The sequence below is a fragment of the Pseudorca crassidens genome, chromosome 2 (genome assembly GCF_039906515.1).
Source record: "Pseudorca crassidens isolate mPseCra1 chromosome 2, mPseCra1.hap1, whole genome shotgun sequence".
Taxonomy (NCBI): Eukaryota; Metazoa; Chordata; class Mammalia; order Artiodactyla; family Delphinidae; genus Pseudorca; species Pseudorca crassidens.
The window spans coordinates 107527587-107549385 of NC_090297.1; the positions used below are offsets into that span (position 1 = coordinate 107527587).

The window sequence follows — 21799 nt, forward strand, 5'->3', positions numbered from 1 at the left end:
TTGGGGTCTTTTGAAAGGTGTGTCCAGCCCAGCTAGAGAAGGCTCCTCGGAAACTTCAGTCGACTCTGGAGAGGGCGGGAGAGATGCCCAGCCCCTTAAAGGAGAATACACACAATTTTGGAAAAGTGGAGAGGAAGTGGAGGAGCCTAAGAAAGGTGAGGAAAAAATGGGGGAGTGAGAAAATACCCAGATTCCCCGCTTTACCCCAAACCCAGATCCTATTGTCTTCCTGTTCATGAGCATTGGAGACTGTTTGAGGGGAGCAGTAGTGCCAAGTATTAAACTGGAATCATTGGGCCACTTCCCTGGACTCTCACTGATGGCTTCCCTGGGAAGCTGTTTTTGTTTTTTTGTCTTCTTAAAGGGGGTGGGGGTGGGGGGAATGTTAAAGTAGTGCAGACTTCCTTGCTGCCTCCCCTTACAGACCTAACAGAAGTGGTTGAGAAGAAATTTATTAATGGAAATTGGCCCTCAGGGTATTTTTGCCTGGGGAGGGAATTAGGGAGGGGGGTGAGTTAAAGTGTTTTTGTGTGTCCTTCTCCAGAGAGCATGAAACATATCTCATGTGAAGGGTCCAGTGGAAAAGTAGGGAGAGAAATTGAAACATCTGCAGGATACAGACACAGGTACAGGTATGTTTACATGCAAGTTCTGGTGGTGGGGGTGGGAGGCTCAAGGAAAAGATCCACTTAATCCAACACACACACACACACAGACACAGACACACACACACACACACACACACACACACACACACACACACACACACACCCAGCTGGAAACTAGGGCCCATTCCAGGTACAGGAGCCCTCCCTCCAGCCCAGACATCAGATCTCCAAGTTAATGATTCATGTTAAGGACTTTGAAGGCTGAGGGTTGGAAACCTCTGTTAAGTGCAACAGTCCCATCCCCCCACCCTCCCCCTTGCAACCCAAGAAGCAAAGATGGGTGGGGAGGGCACTAGGAGGGAAGTAAAGGAACTGTAGGCAACGGTGACTGGGGGTAGGAACGCAAAACTCTAACTTTAGGTATGAAAAAGACAGAAAATAAAATACAAAGTAATGAATTCACGAGCTGCTGTTTTATTGATTTTGAGTTTGTACAGAGGCAGCAATTCTTAGGTGGGGGCCCCAGTTTTCTAGTGACAACTGTCTCTTCCCCCCACCAGCACACACACCCTTCCGGCCTCAGCTTTAAAAGTTCCCTGTCTTGGCTGCAACTGTGGAAATAGTGAAGATATTCTGAGGCAGGGAGTCAGTCTGGAACAGAGAGGCATACACCTGCTAGGAAGGTAGCCCAGAAGCCTGATTCTAGAAGTCTTAAAAGCTACCAAGCCCCGCCACCCCCACCTGCATTCCATCAGCCTCAATCTCTTGGGGGGAAGAAAATATTTCCCAAGGTCTGTGGCAATAGGAAGAGCTGTGTACCACAGTTTAAAAATCCATTATCCACTTTCCTTCTCCCCACCACCCTTCATTCAAGAGCCTCATTCTATTCTTTAATACTTGAGGTGTAGGAGCAGCAGAGGAATACAGAGAAAAAACATCAGGGGAATGGTGGAAGGTCACAGGCAGAAAAAAGATGGGTGACTTGGATCAGCACCTCACCAGGAATGCAAAGGGGGCAGCAGCTGAGGGTTAAGTAACAGGAGGATCCCCTCTGTCCATTCTACACACACCCAGTAGAGGTTTAGTGGATGAAAGGAAGGGTGAAGAGGCAAGGGGCTGTATCAGATTTTTCCATTTTCAGAATCCTGGTCTGGTTGCAGGTTTGTGCCAGGAGTGAAGGCTGCTGGGAGGGGCAGCTAGAGGAAGGAGGTGGAGCTGTGTGACTCACAAGATGAGTCACAGATCCAGTTATAAGCACAGAAAAGAGGCCAAGGTCCTCCCCACCCCCACTCCTCTCTGCGCCACTGTCAGCCAGCTTCCCTTTCTCTTTTCTACTGCCCCTTACCCAAGTGGCCAGTGAAGGGAGGTGGCATGGAGAAAGTCTCCATGGGGGATGTCATATTTTGCTAGTCAACTTAAGTTCAGGAGGCAACACAGCCTGTAATTTGCAGACCAGGTATCTACAAAGTGAAAGAGACAGACTGCCTACATGAGTCACTGAATCTGTTGTTGAAGGGCCTGGAGGGAAAAGGAAATTAGAAAAATCTGGGGTGCAGGTGATTCCAGGCCGAGAAGGGGCTTCTGATTCTGTCTTCTCACCTGTGGTTGTGTGTCTGGGGCACTGACTCCTTAGAGAAAGAAGAGAACACAGAGTCCAGAGGTGTCCGAGTAACTGGGGACAATTATCTTTGAACCTCCTTTATTGGGAAAGATAAAATGTGACTGGAACCTTGGACATGTGGCTGTTTCGAAAGTAGTAAGAATAGCAAAAGCTAGGTTCTCAGAATTCATTCAGCTCCATTCTTTCCAGCTCAGTATCATTCTCAAATATACAACAAAAAGTCATTGCTAATTTCTGTTGTGTTGGTCTGTGAGCTTTAGTTTCACTTGAGAAGAAACAGCCAACAGGAGAGGGAAGGAACTTCCCTCCAGGCCCTGTACAGCACTGAGTTAAACACCATCCGCACTCCATAAAGAGACTGAATCTTAAAAAAAAAAAAAAAAAAAAACTTTTAATATAATCTTTTACTTTTGTTTTAGAATCCAGTGTGAGGGGAAAACATTTGGTTAAATCTTATAACTCTCAATAAAACCAGCATAGATTAAGGGAGGAATTTGGAGGCCTCTCCTATAGTATACTTGCTCCATCAGGGCTGAGATGGAGAACGTAGGGTGGAGGGGTAGCACTGTCTTAAATCAAAAGGGGAAAAATAAGAGCCCTGAAAAATCTTCCCTCTCCAATAAAAACCTCAGTAGGTACCCCAGTGCCTGGATTAAAGGAACTAGGTGCACTTATTTAAGCCTGAGAGATTATCATCCCTCATCCAGTGTTGAGGGGTCTGCCTCCCCCCTTCACCCACACCCTCCTTAACTAAGGAGTTTGGCTCATTTTGAGTGCACATCATGTACTCTTCTCCTCCCTTTTCCCCAACACAGTAATTGCATGAGCTTGCCTCTTCCACCCCCTCATCCTCCCCAAATACCATAAACCAACTAGAGTCTGTCTTCATTTTGCAGGCATTATTTTTTCACCACCCTCCCATTCCACAGCCCTCTCAAAGGATGAAGCAAAACAAACTTTACTCATCCCTGTGGAAAAACATCCATTGACTCAGGGTCCCTCATCTTTAGAATAGAGAGGGTGTTTTTTTTTTTTAATGTGTCAATAAATAGTTACCTTCCCAAATTAAAAAAAGAAATGTATTTCTTAATGAAAAAGCTAGAGGGTCTAAATAAAGCTCTATTTTACCATATTCACCCCTAGGCCACCCACCAGAATTTCCACCTTTTTTATTTGAAAAGAAGTCAAAAGCAATTGGGATTGATTCATTTATAAATCAGAACAAAAGCAAACATGACACAAGGTTTCCGTTTTTGTTCATTTGTCCTCAGTTTTTAAAAACAAAAGTATTAACTAGAATCTAATAACAGGTCAAATCCAAACACAGCAGTCCAGTGGAGAATCAACTTTCCTGGTTTTATTCTCTGGGGAAGTCCCTGGTCTGTTTCCATTTCTATTGGTCCAGGCCAAAATCCTATGATATAGATGGATGCCTATGGGAAAGCTAGGTGAGCTATGCAAATCCTTGGTGTGGGTTTGAGCCACCTGTTGTTTGGGTGCATGTTAGGGGATGAAGTTCATAAGGTGGTGGTCTCACCAGTGCTGTTCTAACCCCGGAAACAGGGTAAGGTGAGCAAGGCACTCACTTTGGGCACAAAATTTAAGGGGTGCCCCAAAACCCAGTAACCAAGATACTATTTTAACACAGTATATTTTGAAAATCAAAACTAATGTAAAAAAATCCACAATGACTAAAGTATCAAAATTTTAAATAAAGACAGGATTCAACCCGTACTTGCTCAATTCAGTGTTCCTACCCTCACTCTAACCCCAGTCCTGTTGGATTCTGTCTTTTTTAAGATTCTGATATTTTGCTTGTCATGGATTTTTTGCATTAATTTTTAAAAATACTGCATTAAAACAGTATTTATCTTGATTACTAAGTTTTTGGTATCTCCTTAAGTTTTGAACCTGAGGGGCGTGCTTGTCTCACACTAGTCCCAGTCCTGCCCAGAAATATATACATACCCTCCACCCTCCTTTGGAACCTATCTCCTTTGACCTCATCTCATTGCTTCCTTAACACCAGGTTTGTTTTCAAATAAAAGCCTAAGAATTAACAGCCATGGAAATTATTAAATCAACAATCAGATTTAGAAAATAAGTGACTTTTCAAGTTTGTTGAGGAGAAAGGAAACTTTCTAAATTGTGAGCAGTTCCAATGTATAGGACAGTCTTGGCTGGCTTTGTTACCAAGGGGGAGATGGGATGACAACTTTCCTGATTGGGCAGAAGCAACACAGGGCAAACACGAGTCCCCCTAACACACACACCCAGCCCATGTCTGCCTTGGATCAAATGTGGGGATTACATTCCACAGGATGGTTTATGAGTACATACCTCAAAAGAGAAATCCAAATACAGAAAAATAGCCCCAATTAACACTCTGGACACTTAAGTACACTTATTCCCCTTCCTCATATGCACCCAGGAGTGTATACAATTGCATAGTTGAGTTTTTTTCCCCCCAGAAAAAAAAAATTTAAAGAAAAGGGAAAATTGGCCCAGGATAGGTCCTCCAGTTTAAAGCTCTTAGAAATGGTGCTGGCCAGAGCATAGGCTGGCCAGACTTGTGCTTTGTGCAAAATGCAAAGGAGCTCCCCGCTACTGTGTCCACAGACCCACTCCCATCCTCTGGGGAAAAGGATGGCGGGGGGGGGGGGGGCGGCAGGGGGAAAGGGGGAAACCCAAAAACAGATCAGCTCATTGGGAGTAATCTGTGATCTGTGGTTATAGTTCACTAAAATATATTTCTCTACCTTTTTATAAATTGCCCCTAGCCCCTACCCCAAGTTTCAACATCAGTCCTATTATCAAAAATATCTCTTCTTACAAAGTATTTTTATTATTTTAATAAACTAACCACAGATTAAGGTCAGCTATGGCTTAACAAAAGAAGCCGGGACGTTAAGTTCATTCTCCAAAAGTAGAGAGGAAGGAGAAAGAATCACTTAAATAGGAGGAAAAAAAAATATTTTTTAAAATGTTTTTGCTTGCTGGGGTCTTTTTGTTTCTTTTCTTTAAAAAAAAAAAAAATTCCAAAAAATAAGTTGCTTTCTACAGAAACACAGCAGCAGAGGATGGTAGTGCTCTATTTAGGTTTTTGGTTTTGTTTGAAACAGTCTGGCCAAAAGTCTGTCCTCCTCCCACCCCCCTCCCAAGGCGCACTCAAACCCCAATATGTGGTTATTGCTAGTAGTTAAAAAAAGATCACCTCTGTACCAATTCACCTGGAGAAAATTCAACACACACAGCTGCTCTTCTCATCGTTCTCTTGCCTTCCCCAGAGGGAACTTTTGTTGTTGTTGTTGTTTTTTAATAAAATTAAAGTCTTAAAAAAAAAATCACAACCTTCTTAGCTCAGCCCTCAAAAAGGATGAGAAAAAGATAGGGGGCAATTGGCAATCTCCTCCCGAACTAGAAGGGATGACAGATAGCTGTTTAGAAGGAAATCAAACTCAAGAGGAAGAAGATTCCCCTTTTAAGTTTCTCCCCTTCCCATCTCACTAAACTGATTTAAGCCAGCCCCTTCCTAATAAGCATCCATAAGCACATGTTACTGCCTTGTCTTTCCAGATCCTTCAAGAGGAAAAATTTATCCAACACTAAATTTCTACCTTAATTCAACTCAATAGAAAATTTGACTAATTTCCCAGTTTCCCTCCACACTCCCAACTCCACCACCATGTGCTTTTTTCCAACCTAAAAGAACTTTGGTCTGTTTTTTTCTTTTATTGACTGAGAACCTCCTTTGCCAGTTCCTCCCCCAGACTTCTGCCCACCTCCCCACCCCCTCACATCAAATCTTCCCTTACACTTTCCCTTAGGTCCTGGGATGGACCCAAGGGATTATGACACAGAATTACCATCTTTCCCCGCTTGTACCTCCTCAGTACCATTAAGTCAAGATGGGCAAAGGACCAGTAGAGCCCTTGAGGCACCATCCAGCCCTGACCTGCTCTTGCCAGCCTGGCAGCTCTCCAGAGCATACACACTTAAAAGTTTCTGGCCAGGTTCACACAAACATTACTGCATTTGCCCCATCAACATGGAGGCTGGGTCTCATGAGCCAATTAGTTGAGCTTAACTTTCTTTGTTTAGCCCCCTTGCCCTCCAGGGTTTCCCCATTCAGAACCTGTGCACCAGCAGCTCCCCACCCGGTTCACGTTCCCTTCTCCTCAGTTCTTCCCTGTAACAGCAGGAGCAGAAGTTGTTTGTCTCAGGGTGTCCATAGAAGCTGCAGTTCGGTTGTTTGCATTTGGTCTGGGTTGGGGGAAGCCCCCGGGGACCTCCAGCCCATCCATCTGGCTCAGGGGGCTCTCTGTAGCCGTTGCTATAGGAATCAGCCACGCGGAAGTGGGGTGGTAACAATGCACCCCTGTGAACTCCATCCTTGGAGTGACTGCCTGGCTCCAGAGAAGGGATGCTGTCCTGATGGGGGTAGGGTCGCCCAGGAGGGCACTGTCTGGGGAAGGTGGCATATGGTGGCAGGCCCCCCCCACATGGCCCCCCTGCCATCTGCCTCCGGGGCTCCTGGCAGTGGACTCCACCCCCAGAAGGTCGAGGGATAGTAAAGCCACCAGGGTAGCCAGTAGACAATGCCACCGCCTTGGACTCTGCTGGAGGGGCAGTCAGCAGCTCCTCCCCGCCATCTGGCTCTGGCTTTTTGGCTGGAGGAGGCCCACTCCCTACCCCTCCATTCATGATCTTCCTCTCTGCCTCCTTCTGCTTCTGCTCTGCCAGGAATCTCTCCTCAGCATCAGAAAGGTAGCGTTGGATCATCTCCTCCTGATATTGGTGACGGTGACCCATCTTCAGGGTTCCAACAAAAATAAACTTCCCCTCCCCTTGCATTGCAATCCTCAAAATGCTCAGGCTTTGCATCACCTCCTGGCTATACTTGCTCCCTCCATTACCAACAGACTCAGATGTGGGCTTCTCAGTTACAGGCCCATCCCCAGCTGCCTCCTCTTTGCCACCCTTCCAACTCTTCAGTGAGTTTTTCTTCTTCTTCTCCAGTGTCTCAGTGCCACTGCTTACCCCCGACCCTGTTCCCATCCCTCCAGGCTTAGAACCCTTGCTGTGCATCAGGCCTCCCATGTTCTTCTTGAGCTTGCTGCCCAAGGTTTTGCCAAAGCTGCCCAGTTTGTTAGCCACAGAATCTGCTCTTTTCTTGTCCTTTTCCCGGTCTCGTTTTGACTTCTCTTTCCGCTTGCTGCCCTCATTGCTGGCAGAACTGCTGCCAACTGACTCCTTGTCTGATTCCCCAGACTCAGGAGTGGACCGGGGCTCATCTCCAGCTGAGGCTGTCGGGGACTCAGGCTGGGCCAGGGGAGCCTGGAAGAGACAAGAAAGTGGTTGACAGATATAGGATGGATAAACAACAAGGTCCTACTGTATAGCACAGAGAACTATATTCAATATCCTGTGATAAACCATAATGGAAAAGAGTATTAAAAAAGAATTTGTATATGTGGATAACTGAGTCACTCTGCTGTACAGCAGAGATTGGTACCACATTGTAAATCAACTATACTTCAATAAAAACAATTTTTTTTAATTAAAAAAAAAAAAAAAGAATGTGACTGACAGTTATCCCATTGGTTTGGGTTGAGGGAAGCCCCCAGGAACCTCCAGCCCATCCATCTGGCTCACGGGGCTCCCTGCAGCTGTTGCTATAGGAATTAGCCATGTGGAAGAGGGGTGGTAACACCCCTATGAACTCCTTCCTTGGAGTGACTGCCTAGTTCCAGAGAAGGGTTGCTGTCATGACAGGGGAAGGGTCACCCAGGAGGGCACTGTCCTTCCCCAGCTCATCAGCTCTCCCATGAACCAGGGAAAGAGGTATCTAATAACTAACTTTTATCTCACCCCCTGCAATTTGATGCCCTTCTGTAATAAGGGGATACCAAAATGAAGCCTGGATTTTGCTCTTCTAGAACAATGAGCAACTATACAAATATATGGCCTCTGGGTGAGGAGGGAGAATATTCTATAGATACTAGAATGGCCTTTATTATAAATTTCTCTATGCCAAATTCTGCTCAAAATTAATCTCAAGGAAGTCTTGAATAACCACCCCAAGCCTTAACCATTCTGCATCCCCTCAAGTTCTAGACATTCAGCACTGGAGTCCATCAGTTGGCCCTTGCTCCTGTGTTCCTGTTCTATGGATAATAATGACATCCTCAGAACCTACTGTATCAGGAGCCCTTTAAGCTATTCTGTCTCCTCTGGTGCCCAACACAGAGGTCTATGTACAGAGGGCTTGGAACAAAGTAATAACAATCTCAAGTTCACCAAAAAGTTCAGAAAACTTTTCTTGAAGAATGTGTTTTAGTATCAGAAAGAAGAGCCTGGCCGGTGAGAAGATATAGAAAACAAAGGGCACTAACACGTAGAAAGGCAAGAAAAAGTGTCGTTTGGAATTTATCTGATATTTTCTAGGTATTCCTAACCTTGAATCATAAGCCACTACTCAGAAGAGACTCAGAAGGAACCACCACCAGATTTCCTTGTTCTCCCTGACATGAAAATGAGGACATGCAAGGGTGGGGTGGGAGAAGTCCTCACCTGTGCATCCGAGGACACTGGGATCCACTTCACATTCATGTAGCCATGCAGCAGATGCAATTTGACCTCTAGGGACAGGATTACACTGTGAAAAGGAGAAAAAAAGAATTTCAAAATACTGTGACCTTTAAAAAGCAGAGCAGTGTGATCCATTTGGGAGGTAGGGTGGGAGAGGGCTACATGGCTGGGAACTCAGACAGGGTTGAGTTTGAATTAGGGCTCCACCAGTTACTAAGCTTTATGACCTTGAGCAAGTCACTTCAACCTCCCTGAAACTCAGGGAGGGGTTGATAATGGGTATAGATAATAATATCTATCCTGCAAGGTTGCTGTGAAGATTAAAATAGTATTTGAAAAGGGCCCAGCACAGTGTCTGGAAACTAGGAAATACTTCTAAACGGCAGCCACTATTATTGTTGTTGCTGTAAGTATTACTCAGAAGGAGCTTTTCATAATTAGGTGAGAACTATTTAAAAAGCCATAAACGCTGGGTTTTTAAATCAAACTGTCTCAGTTGGGTTCAGTTTTAGGAGCCCGAAGAAGGCGGCACTGGCTAAGAGGTAAGGGAGGAGCTTTTACATTCATAAGCTCTTATGGGAAGTTTGGAGGCAGGAGGAAGCCAACTTCTGGGAGGTGGCAGGGGGGCGGAGAACATATTTTTCTTGCTGCTTAAGTTCCAGAAAGGCAAAAGCCCAGACCAAACTGTTTTGGTCAGCTATTTAAAACCCTTCTCATTTGGGCTGGGAGAAGAAGTGTGATTTGATTATCTTGATTTTCTGATCACTGTTTTGGGGATTCTGCAAGAACACTCCTCATACTGTAAGGAGATCCCAGGATTCCCTTGTCTTTCACAGGGAGAAAAGGCAGCTGCAAGAGTCCTGGTGCCCAATCTGTCTCCCTCCTCTCCATCTTCCCAAAGACACTGGAACTAGGATGCGACTGTCTTTGCCTCTGAGCTGAGGAAAAGTCCCCGGGAGACGGACATCGGACATCATATGTGGAAGAGATCGCAGCTACAAAGCAGATAGAAAGGCTAGGCTTGCCTCACCTGGCCAATCGGACATTGTCATTGTCATCTTTGCCCCACTCCCAGCCCCTTCCAGGGTCCACAGCAAAGTGCAAGGGCAGCAGCTTATGCTCTGAATCTGTAAGTGGGATCACAGCTGGGAAGGAAAGAAACATGATCAAGGAGTCTCTTTGAGGAGAGAGGAAGGCAACTGAACACAGACTGACTTCAGTGAAAAGGAGGCTGAACCATACCAAAGGTCTCTAACTGCAGTCACTTCTCAGTTCGTAACATGTGAATTACCTTAGCATTTAAAAACTTAACAGGCAGGTTTTCCCTTGTAACCCAGCACACAATTTAGGCCACTAATCTCCATGACTTCCCACCAGTCATCTAGCACCTATGATGTTCTTGCCAGTTAACGGAGATTCAGGGAATTCAAAGTCATTATCAAGACAAATATAGCAAAGCATCATTTGGAAGGTACTATGACCTTACTGTATTAGCTCTTTACTCCAGAGCAGGGAATACAGGCTGTGTTTTTCTCCAAACCTTTTTTCTTTTTTTAATTTTAAAACCTCTGTATATCTTATAGCTTAGTAAAACAGTATCAACATGCACTGTCTGAGCTTGCATGTCGCTTAATTCTTTCCTCCTACATTCTCTCTCATTTCAGTTTTTCGAAGTGAAAATAAAGCGGATCAAAAGACACCAGAGACACAGACATTGCATTCCGCACCTTGTTCCTTGGCATTCTCCTTCTGTTCCATGGACACAAGTGCAGAAAAGTGGGCCTGATCGTAGGCGAGCACCAGAGGGGAGCGGTGACACTGGCTGGCTGGAACCTCCAAGGGCAGATAGATTCCCCCAAAGGGAATAGGGGCAAATGCTGCAGGAAACCACGGAGATTATTATTAAGGCTATATTCTTGCCTAGTGGGAAATCCCTCCACCCCACTCTGCCAATTGAGCCCCCCTCTCATTCCAACCCATGTTTAATAATTCTTTCCTAAGAAGCCACATCAATTAACCTCAGCTGCTTTACTCTGAATCTCCTGAGAATTTTGCCTTGTTCTAATTTATACCTTGTTTTTTTCCCAAGGGTCTATATAACCCCTTTCCTGCCCTCCTTCCAGTGCTTAGCCCAAGGCTCTGCAAATAGGGCTGCTCAGGGTAGAGTGAGGACTGACTGACTCACCTTCCCCACCAGAGTCCCTCAGCATGGTGTCTGCCACAACAACTATGGGCCTCCTAAGCACGTGGGCAAGGACGAAAACATGGAATTCTTCTAGGCTCTCATACACAGGCTCTTCTGAACTCTCCACCCTAGAGTTGCAGGAGGCGAGAGAGTGGAAGGGGTGCAGTGGCAGGGAGAGGGAAGAAAACAAAACAAGAAACCCATGAAGACCAGCTCTGCAAAGAGGAAAAAACAATGTCCCTTCCTTGTTTTCCAGTCTTAAGGCTGTCACACACACAGCTGATTATTTTTTATGCTACCATGGCTGTTTCTACTTCCGTTTCACAGATGGGGAAATACAAGAAAAGAAATATGAAGGTTCAAGAGTTAAAGTAGTGTTAGGAATCGGCACGTAATCCCTCTCTTAATACCCATCTTGTTCAACAACCTTCCCCAATTCTTTGTCCAGTAGCTCAGTGTACAGCTGTGTAGCTTCATCCTGCTTATCACTTTACGCACCACAACGCACACATCACACTCACCATGTCCTATCAAAAAAGGACAAAACAAAACACAACAGGAAAGAAACAAAAATCCCTCCTTCTATGTTCACTTACTTGAAGAACAGCCTCACCCATCTGCTTAGTAGCCTAATCAGAAATCTGTGAAATATTTACTGTGCTTTATATTTCATCTTCAATTAATCACCTGGCTTGACCAATTCCATCTTTTAAGTGTCTCTTGTAACTGTCTCCTCTGGCCTATCTGCAACCCACCACTCTTGCTCACACCCATTACTACTACTCCCCTCCGCTTCATCATCCACTCTGCTGTCAGTGTGTTCAAATACATGAATTTGCTCCCGTCACTCACAAACTCACAATTTAGTGGCTTCCTGCCCCCTAAAGCAATGTTATTCAACATTGGGTGCTTGCTACAAATGCAGATTTCTGGGCCTCACCTCAGTCCAACTCAACTGGACTTCCTTAGGGTGGAAGTCCAAAAATCTGCATTTTAAACAATCCTCCCAGATTATTCTTACGCCCAATAAAGTTTGGATAGGTTATAGTTTTTTAACTTTCTAACTATAGAAAAATTTAAAATTTTAAACATATTCAAAACTAGAAAGAATATTATACTAAACTCTCATGTATCCATCACCCAGCCTCAACGATTATGAACAGATGGTCAATCTCGTTTCACCTAGACCTTGATATATTTTCCTAGGGATGGCCCCCACACCCACCCCACCCCACCAGATTATTCTGGAGCAAATCCTAGACATCACATAATTTCATCCATGAATATTTCAGTTTCAATCTCTAAAAAATAAAGGACTCCTTTAAAAACGGCCACAATAGCATCAATACCACACTTTAAAAACTTAACAATAATGTAAACATTATTCACATTTCCCCAACTGTCTTATATATGTCCATACATTCCAGCTGGTTGATGTGTCTCTAAAGTGTCTTTAAACTTAGGTTCTTTCTCCCTTTTTGTTTTCTTTGTCTTTATTTATTGAGGAAACCAGGTCATTTATCCTGCAGTTTCCCAAAGTCTGGATAGAATACAATTTTAATTCCTTAGCATGGCACACAAAAATCTGGACGGCCTAGCCTCATCTACCATTCTGCGCCACATACTCTATATTCTGGCAATACTGAACTACCTGTATTTCCTAGAACGTACCATGCTGTTACACCCTTCTGTGCCCTTGCCATGGCTTCTCTTCCTCTCCTTCTAACATCCTCTTAGCACAGAGCTCTTTGGACACTGAGGACTCAGCAAAGATTATTTCCGGCTCCTCCAGTTAGACATACTTACCCACCACAGTTGGCTCCATTGGTACCTAGATGCATGCGGGGTTCACTTGAGGCAAGCTTGATCAGCTCATTCCATTCCTTCTGCCACTCATCCTCTGTGTATACCAGCCCCGACTGTGTGAAAGACAGGCAAGGAATATCAAGCAATTAGAGGCTAGGTTCAAGAGGCAATAGCCATTCCAACTCACTCGTGTTACTCCACTCCCTATTCTCTTACCACTTGGCTAACAATTTTTACTACAAAGTCCAATCTCTTCTCCCTTTTATAGTCAGGATCCATGAAAGAATGTCTATGATCACTCACACTTCTTCCATTCTTTTCTGACCCACTGCAGTCTAGCTTCTGTATCTGCCCTCCAGCCTATGCCCCCTCCCTCACCCCCACAAACTACTTCACCTAACTGACTCTAGCAAAGACAATTACCTTCTAATTGCCAAATTCAGCAAACTCTTCAGTTCTCATCTTTCTTAGCCTTCATGTGGCATTTGATCTCCTCAAACTTTCTTTTCGTTTAGCTCACACAACACTACTTTCTCTTACCTCTCTGAACTCTGTCTACCTCAAAAATATTGATGTTGTGTCAATGATTTTAGCCTTGGTTCTTTCTAGGTTATCTTTTCTACTACTATAATCTCATCTACTGCTATCTACATGCTCAGGATTCAAAAATCTTCTTCTCCAGCCCAGATTTCCTCTTAATTTCTATGTTCACATCCAGCTGCCTACTGAAGACTGCCACCTGCCCATGACTACCTCAAACTCTGTGCAGTCAAAACTGAACTTCTGCCTCTTCAAAAACCCTCTCTTCCTGTTTTCCTACCTTTGTAAACAACACTATCACCCAAACACCCAACTAGAAACCAGGGGGTTATCTACGACTCCTCTCCTTTCACCCATCCCATACCTGGGATGGGTGAAAGGATTTACTAACCCTTTAGTCAACAGTTATTAAGCATGAACTACAGCAATGGACCCTTAATTGGTTTTACTACTTCCAGTCATACATTCTTACGATCCGTTTTCTACAATGCTACCAGAAAGATTTTTCTAAAATTAAAATATGATGATGTTTGCTTCCTGCTACAAATTAAGACCTGTCATTACCTCTTAGATACAGTTCAAACTCCTTAAGCATAGCAGAGACTCCACTTCCTGGCTCCCAACCCACTTCTCTAATACCATTTAATTAGTCATAGTTCCTTGAATGCACTGTGTTGTTTTATACTTCTGAGCTTTTGTCTAGGTTGTGCCTTCTGCCTGGAGCAGCCCACTCCATATCCACCTGGTGAATAATTTCTCAACTGTCAGGAAAGAACTCAAGTATCACTCCTCTATGAAGCCCTTTCTAAATCTCCCTGGTACATCAACCACTCACTCCTTCCTTTGTGCTCTCCCTCCTCAAGTGCTATGTAGACTTCTATCATAGAAGTCATAACCTGTTACTTTGTTGCAATTATGTATTTACATGTCCATCTCCTACTACTACTCCTAAGAACCAGGACCATGTTTTATGCAATATGCCTAGTACCTACTATGTGATCAGTAATCAGTAAATACATGCTCAGTAAAACTATTAACTTTTTATTAAAGGAGTAGAAGGAGTAGTACAAACAATCTTAAAATACCATATTGGCTTTAGGATGTATATGATGATTTGGAAGAAAGTCTATATTATTAATTATATTTGACCTATATAAGTGTTAAAATGAGTTTATACTTTAAACACACATTGACATAGTAGAAAGAATCACACTGGAAACATGAGAAGTATCAGAACAAATTTAACAGGAATTAAAGAGCTATTGTGACCACATTTTACTTTAACAATAAAAAAATAGACAAAGCTATTTTCAATGTGTAAAATTCTATCACAGATTTTTTCAACTGAAAATACAAAAGAACAATGCACAGGTTATATATGGGGTGCTCTGGTCACTCTGATAAATGGTCCCTGATACACATTCATGAGGATCTGTCTCCGTCTTGCTCTCACCTATTTTTGTTTGCTGTTTTTATACACACAGCCACTAGGTGGTGTACCCTTCTAGGCTGAAAATGTTCTTACTGTGTTTTACCACCATTTTTAACAACAAAACAAGGAGGCCTGGGAAATCAAAACCAATTTAGTTTGTTTGGTGTTTGGTACTGGCTAAAAGTAGCTCCGCAGTCCGTCACCCCCTTCCCCACCCCACTATAATGCTATGAATGGTCTGAGCTAAAACAATTATCTTGTTTCCATGTGGAACTTTCAATGTGCTGAGCAAAAGGAGTAAAAAGATCAGTCCTTCAATATCTACTATCCTCCAGGCATGTATTTCCATTTGAGGACTTTGAGAGGGAATAGATAGCTGACCAGGAATAGAACTTGGGTATTTCTGGGTCTCCTGGCTAAATACCATCATAATCTAACTTAACCTTTAAAATAGTAACTATAACAGCTTAATATAGCTGGAATTGGGCCTACCTATCCTCTGACTGTGGCTATCACGTCTACTTTACTAGCTGGCATGACCTGGTTTGGTCTTTTCCTGTCTCTGAAGTGGTCAAATCTAAGGTTCAGGTATAGCCTGAATTCAACAATGAGGAAGGCAAACTCTAGGCTGGCTCTAGCTCAGACAAAAAAAGCTCTCCACATAGTCCAGCTCAGCTCACCAGACTGCCAGGGGGTTTGGTGTCAATAAAGAATGCTGTTTACTTGGCCTTGCCCCTGTGCATTTCTTTCCCTCAGGAATCTTCCGGGGCAGACTGGCTGATCAAAGACCGGATTCTGATCTTAATATCATCCTAATTTTAAGGTTGAGTTCTTTATTTTTGAGAAAGAAACATAACACATTCTACTTCCATATTTTAAATCTTGAGAACATAAAATTCTAATAACTGAAACAAACAACAAGTCCGTTAGTTCTATATTATGGCCAGTTATGATAGAGCAATAAAAAGAGAAGGAAAAGAAGCTGGAAATTAAGTTTCTGAAGATATTCCCATATTAATGCCAGAAACACCCAGCTTTATATACATGGCAAAAATAAAAAAGATATACATGAAGAGCAGGAGATAAACATAGAAGACAGAGAACCAGGGCAAAAGGAAATAGGAAGACTCATTATCTTTATTTAACTGTATAACGTCATTATTAAAGGGAAGGGAATCGGCAAACTTTTTTCTGTAAAGGGCCAGACAGGAAATATTTTAGGCTTTGCGGTGGGGCAACGTGCAGCTTCTATATTCTGCTGCTGTAGCACAAACACATGTAAATGAATTGAGTTGGGGAGGCTGTGTTCCAATAAAAAATTTTTTTTAACAAAAACATTTGGTGGGATTTGACCCACAGGCCATATTTTTTTTTTTTTTTTTTGCGGTACACAGGCGTCTCACCGTTGTGGCCTCTCCCATTGCGGAGCACAGGCTCCGGACGCGCAGGCTCAGCGGCCATGGCTCACAGGCCCAGCCGCTCCATGGCATGTGGGATCTTCCCAGACTGGGGCACGAACCCATGTCCCCTGCATCGGCAGGCGGACTTCCAACCACTGCGCCACCAGGGAAGCCCTACAGGCCATATTTTGCCCAGCCCGTTTATAGGAATGGAAAGTACAAACAGTCCAGTGTTACTTTTTTCTTTTTTTTCTTTTTTTTTTGGCTGCGTCGTGGTGGTGGGGACTGAACCCGGGCCATGGCAGTGAAACCGCCGGAGTCCTAACCACTGGACCCCCAGGGAACTTCCCAGTATTGCTTTCTTATACGAAAGTAGCCTTAACATTTACTAAATCCCTGAGAAGTACCAATTAAACTCAACTCAACATCTGCTGAACTTCTAATAGAAGTACCATTCAAACTCATGCTTTTACAATTTTTTAACAGATAAACTGAACATACAAAACACGGTATATATGGCCAAAACTATTTTTATGCATTTACATTTCTATAATGGTTGAAAACATAAGTCCTTAAAAATTGGTCTAGCCTTATTATATGCAAAAACACAAAACAACACAAAAATCCTATGAGCTTGTCGTATTTCATTTTGCAAAAGACTGCCACTAAAGGCTTATTGAGTGCCTATCGGGTAGAAATGCACAACGTTAGATACCTCCTCTACAAGTCTCCACTTCCCCACACCAGTTCTCATAACTCTATCAGAAGGCATGTACCCTATGGTGGTATCTGAATTTTCAACCATTTCCAGGATTACAAGAGGAGTGACACTGACCTAAGCACCTAAGTAGGAGACATTTCCTACTGGTAGGGACTGAGCATTTCCCCTCGGTAACTTTGGGAAACAAGGTGCTCCTGCCCAAGCTCCCTCACCTCTTTATTCTGCTGAGTTTGCTGCCACCTCCAGCGCCGTTTTAATGCTTCCTTCTCCGCTCCCTTCTCCATTAGTGCATACAAAGCTTTCCGTAGCATCAAGTCTCGATCATGGAAACCCCACATCCCTATGGCAAGAAAACATTATGGTTAAGACACCCTACCTCGACTCAACTCCACTCATTAATTATGATACACAGACCCTGGCATGAAGGAAATCAGGCTGAAGCCCAGGTTCAAAGAAACCCCTGCTGTGACTTGGGGGAAAGGTAATCAAGAAAGAAAAGATGTTCCTATTCTGGAGGTTCAGAAACTTTGAGAACCTGAAAGTGGGGGATATACCACATCCTACAGACTCCTGACAAGAAGCCTTTACTCGTGATACCAAGTCTAACAAATTAAAATACAGAGTGGGAATTCCCTGGCCATCTAGTGGTTAGGACTCCTCACTCTCACTGCCAAGGGCCTGGGTTCGATCCCTGGTCAGGGAACTAAAATCCCATAAGCCTCGTGGTGCGGCCAATTAAAAACAAATTGTTTTTAATAAATAAAGTAAAATACAGAGTAGCAGCAGATAAGATGGGTCTGGCACATGGTAATCAGCATCAAAGCTTGAGGGGTGGTTGGAAAATGGGGACTTTTTTTAAAAGCTAAGGCAAATAATATATTGAATTATAAATAGGCATAACAATTTAAAGAAAACAAGTCAATAATTATGTAATATATTTGTATGGTGACAGATGGTAACTACACTTAACATGGTGATCATTTTGAAATATATAGAAATATTGAATCGCCATGTTGTGTGCCAGGGTATAACAGTGTTGTAGGTCAATTATACTTCAAAAACAAACCCACAGAAAAAGAGATCAGATTTGTGGTTACCAAAGGCAGGGGGAATTGGATGAAGGTAGTTAAAAGGTACAAAGTTCCATTTACAAGACTATTGAGTACTAGGGGTACAATGTACAGCATGATAAATATAATTACACTGCTGTACATTATATATGAAAGTTGTTAAGAGAGTAAATCCTAAAAGTTCTCATCACAAGGAAAAAAGAATTTTTTCTATCTCTTTAATTTTGAGATGATGAATGTCCACTAAACTTATTGTAATCATCTCATAATGCATGTAAGTCAAATCACTATGCTGTATAAAACTTATACAGTGCTGTATGTCAATTATATCAATAAAACTGGAAGAGAAAAAAGAAAGAAAAAGAAAAATACATTATTCTAGATTAGACATACATTAAAAAATAATAATAAACAAGTTTCACAGGGGACTGATGAAAACGTATCTTTTTTATATACCAAAAGAATAAATACTTAGTGGAATTATATGCATACACATACAGTATACTGCTTGCTTACTGCTGCGCATTACTTCTGGGGGCCAGTTCTCCGAGTGGGACTTGTGCTAAATCCTATGTACTCCATACGATTTCTCAACAAGACTGAAAAACTAGGGCAGGGCTCTCTTCCATCTCCTCCTGCACCAGTGAGCATGCACACACACACACACACACACACACACACACACACACACACACACACACACACACACACACACACACACACACACACAGCCTTGCTCTGAGCCATCACTTCTGTCTGAGATCAAGAATAGTCGGATCAAGCCCTTCACATGAGATTTAACTACTGCTTCCTTTCTATGAGGGAATGAAGGACCATTTTCAAGACTCACCAAGAGAGGCTGCGTGCAGGAGGCAGTTTCCATCTCCAGTAGTTGCTAAAGGAAGGAGCCTCTGACAGGTGGGGTCCACACTCACCCACCAGTTCAAACGCCCTACAGAAACAGGACGAAAAGGAGAGCAGCAGATGATGCATGAAGTTCTCCCTACTTCCCTATTTCTAAAACAGACTCCTAATTTGCCTCCTCTAGGAAGCCTATCCAAAATCAAACCATCACTCTATTACTCTGTGTATCTTCTTCACTTGTATCTGCTTCATCAGAATCTGGTGAGCACAACTGGTTAGATCACTTCTTAAGTAGGGACAATTTCGTCTCCAAAGGGACATTTGGCAACATCTGGAAATATGTTTGGTTGTCACAAGTGGTGGGGAGATGCTACTGCCATCTAGTGGGTAGAGGCCAGGAAGGCTGCTAAACACAATATAATGCACAAGGCAGCTCACACAACAAAGAATCATCTGGTCTTAGGTGTCAGTAGTGCTAAGATTGAACAACCCTGGGTTAGATGATGAGGCCTAGGTCATAGGTCGAAATCTGTGTTGGCTACTTGGTCTGGCTCTGATTTCTTCACTCTGGTCAAGAGACCAGCAGACACTGTAGCAATAAAGGTCAGCACAAATCCATCATCAGTAAAAGAAAAACAACCCAACATGTATATTCAAAGTGTCATGCAAGTATCATCTGCATATATGACAGTAAGCATGTCACCATGTATGTGGTATGACTTTAAAGACATGAGCAATAAGACAAAGTACTTAAAATACCCAAGAAAATGATTCTCAATTCTGTAGTGATCCTATAATTGCTGATCCATTACTTATATAAGGAAAATAATTTATGAATAATGCTTAAAAGTTTTTTTGAATTACTGGACAGTCTACTGAAAGAAAAACTGGCCTATAATCACAGCAGTCAGATAAACTGCTTACTACTTAAAAAACTGTAAATAGATGCACATGATTAGTATAGAAGGGCACAAAATGAAAAACAAGACCTTCCTTTCTGTGCCCCCACCTCCCACCGCCCCCGTCCTTCTTCCATGGGAGGTTTTTAATAACTGACTAGCTTTCCCAGAAATCCCAGCTGCCTCACCCCAACATACCAACAAATTTTAAATATAATTTAAGACAAACATAATTGTAAAGGTAAATAAATCTTTTGGGAAAGGTTCGTATAAATAAATGTGACTTAGTTTAATCACCACTTGCATCATGTACAGCACTGGTTCTTGGAACCAACCATCTACAGCATTGGAACACACAAGGTGTTCCAGAGCCAATTATAATTCATTTGTATTTTTTTCATGTATTGAGTTTTAGGTATTGATTTGTAGGCCTTTCACATGTGTATCTGGTTTCCCTTCAATCAAACAGGAAATTTCCAGAGGAAAGTGTCTTATTTGTGTCCTTTCTTTAACTTGAAGAAGCACCTAGCTCAGTACATGTCTCTCTGACTGACTGCCGAGTTTAACTGCAGTCAATCAGATCGCAGGCTTAGACTGGAAGCCGCTTGTCAAGCCCAGCCCCTCCACATGGCTGCCTAGACGTGGAGAGCAGAGGGAAGAGCATGGGAAAGAAAGTGCTCACTGACCTGCCTGCTCCAAGGCAACCAGCATGGACTGCTCAATGAGGTCTCTCTCTATGAAGCTGCGAAAGTCTTCATTGTACACAGTGAGATCTGGAAGCTGGAAGGCACAGATGGGCATTTCCAGGGGGTGCTCACTGCTCCCCCCACCCCCACCATTGGAGGAGACATGGGACCGGGCCAGGGAAACAATGCTGGAGCTGGCGTGGGAGATGCCCCTAGACAGGCGTTTTTCTGCAATGAGAAATGGAGTCACCTTAGAACAAACACAACCCACTCAGAGAACTTTCCACTCATGAGGTGATGGTTACCTCTTGACAAGGTTTCCAGTCAGGGAAAAACTGTAAGTCTAACTGGCTACCAAATTTCATGACCCTCTTTCTCATGCCAAACACAGTTGGAGAAACATAGAAAGTGGCCTTTTCACAGGCACTCGCATTAGCACCAAATATACGTTCCTCTTTCTACCCTTTTGCCTGAACTTCTCTCCACGACACTGTCTTCTTCCACTTCCATTTCCCAACGTAATAGGGACCCTTCATTTGGCAACTTAGTCATTGTTTGGTGGGAGGAAGAGGGAATAAGGGAAATGGAGTTTCATTTGGCTACACTGAGTCAAATAATCTCTCTGATAATTTTCAGGGCCTTGGAGAATGTAGAAAAGGATTTCCATTATAGAAAATTAATGACAAATCTTACACATTCAGGAACTTTCTTATCTACCATCAATAACATTTATTTACATTATTTACTACAACTATTCTTGATGCTCATATTTATCAGAAATTTATAGGTACAGTCAATTCTTACTTAACATACTACAGAGGAAGGCGGTAATATAGATAGTGCCCCAAATTATTTCATTTGTTTTGAATACATGGCACTTATAATTCTCCAGCAGATATTCCAGTGTGATAATAATTTGCTCAGTATAGTATTGAAATTCATTTGCATGGCTTGAGTTATATAATGACTATCAGAAAGAGCTAAAAATTATATTGGGTATCAGGTCTTAATCCAATATCTGCCAGGGATGATGCATAAAGTAAGTAGTTAGTCTAAAGTTATTTTATAGTGTTATTTTTTAAACTCTTTTTAAAGGTATTTTAAAAGTACCACATGCCCATGGTAAAAAATCAAAATACTACCAAAAGGTTTGAAGTGTTACAAAGAAATGTCCCTCTCATTCAAAATTCCTGATCCCTTCCCCAGAGGCGATGTTTTGTATCCTTCTAGAATTTTTTTGCCATGCCGTGCGGCGTGGTATGTGGGATCTTAATTCCCCAACCAGCGATTGAACCCGTGCCTCCCTGCAGTGGAAGCACGCAGTCCTAACCACTGGACCACCAGGGAATTCCTAGAATTTTTTATGCACATAGAAG

At 42.9% G+C, this 21799-nt stretch overlaps 1 protein-coding gene and 1 long non-coding RNA gene across 5 annotated transcripts in view; one reads left to right on the top strand and one right to left on the bottom strand.

The window, feature by feature from the left end:
* The first annotated feature begins 17 nt into the window (after positions 1 to 17).
* Positions 18 to 10426, top strand: LOC137219282 (uncharacterized). Its single transcript, XR_010941053.1, has 3 exons — positions 18 to 155; positions 545 to 632; positions 9657 to 10426. It is a non-coding gene; the product is annotated as an uncharacterized lncRNA (long non-coding RNA).
* The window catches only part of OTUD7B (OTU deubiquitinase 7B), a 56322-nt gene continuing 35585 nt past the window's right edge, over positions 1063 to 21799 (bottom strand). For 3 of the 4 annotated variants that reach the window (XM_067727602.1, XM_067727601.1, XM_067727600.1), the window contains 9 exons: positions 20424 to 20651; positions 18825 to 18926; positions 17117 to 17244; positions 12812 to 12924; positions 11006 to 11133; positions 10548 to 10697; positions 9851 to 9965; positions 8803 to 8887; positions 1063 to 7566 (listed from right to left, as the gene is read on the bottom strand). In XM_067727602.1, the coding sequence (XP_067583703.1) occupies positions 6358 to 7566; positions 8803 to 8887; positions 9851 to 9965; positions 10548 to 10697; positions 11006 to 11133; positions 12812 to 12924; positions 17117 to 17244; positions 18825 to 18926; positions 20424 to 20651 (2258 nt within the window). In that variant the 3' untranslated portion in view covers positions 1063 to 6357. The remainder of the gene's footprint in view (positions 7567 to 8802; positions 8888 to 9850; positions 9966 to 10547; positions 10698 to 11005; positions 11134 to 12811; positions 12925 to 17116; positions 17245 to 18824; positions 18927 to 20423; positions 20652 to 21799) is intronic. The other variant, XM_067727603.1, reaches the window with a different exon arrangement.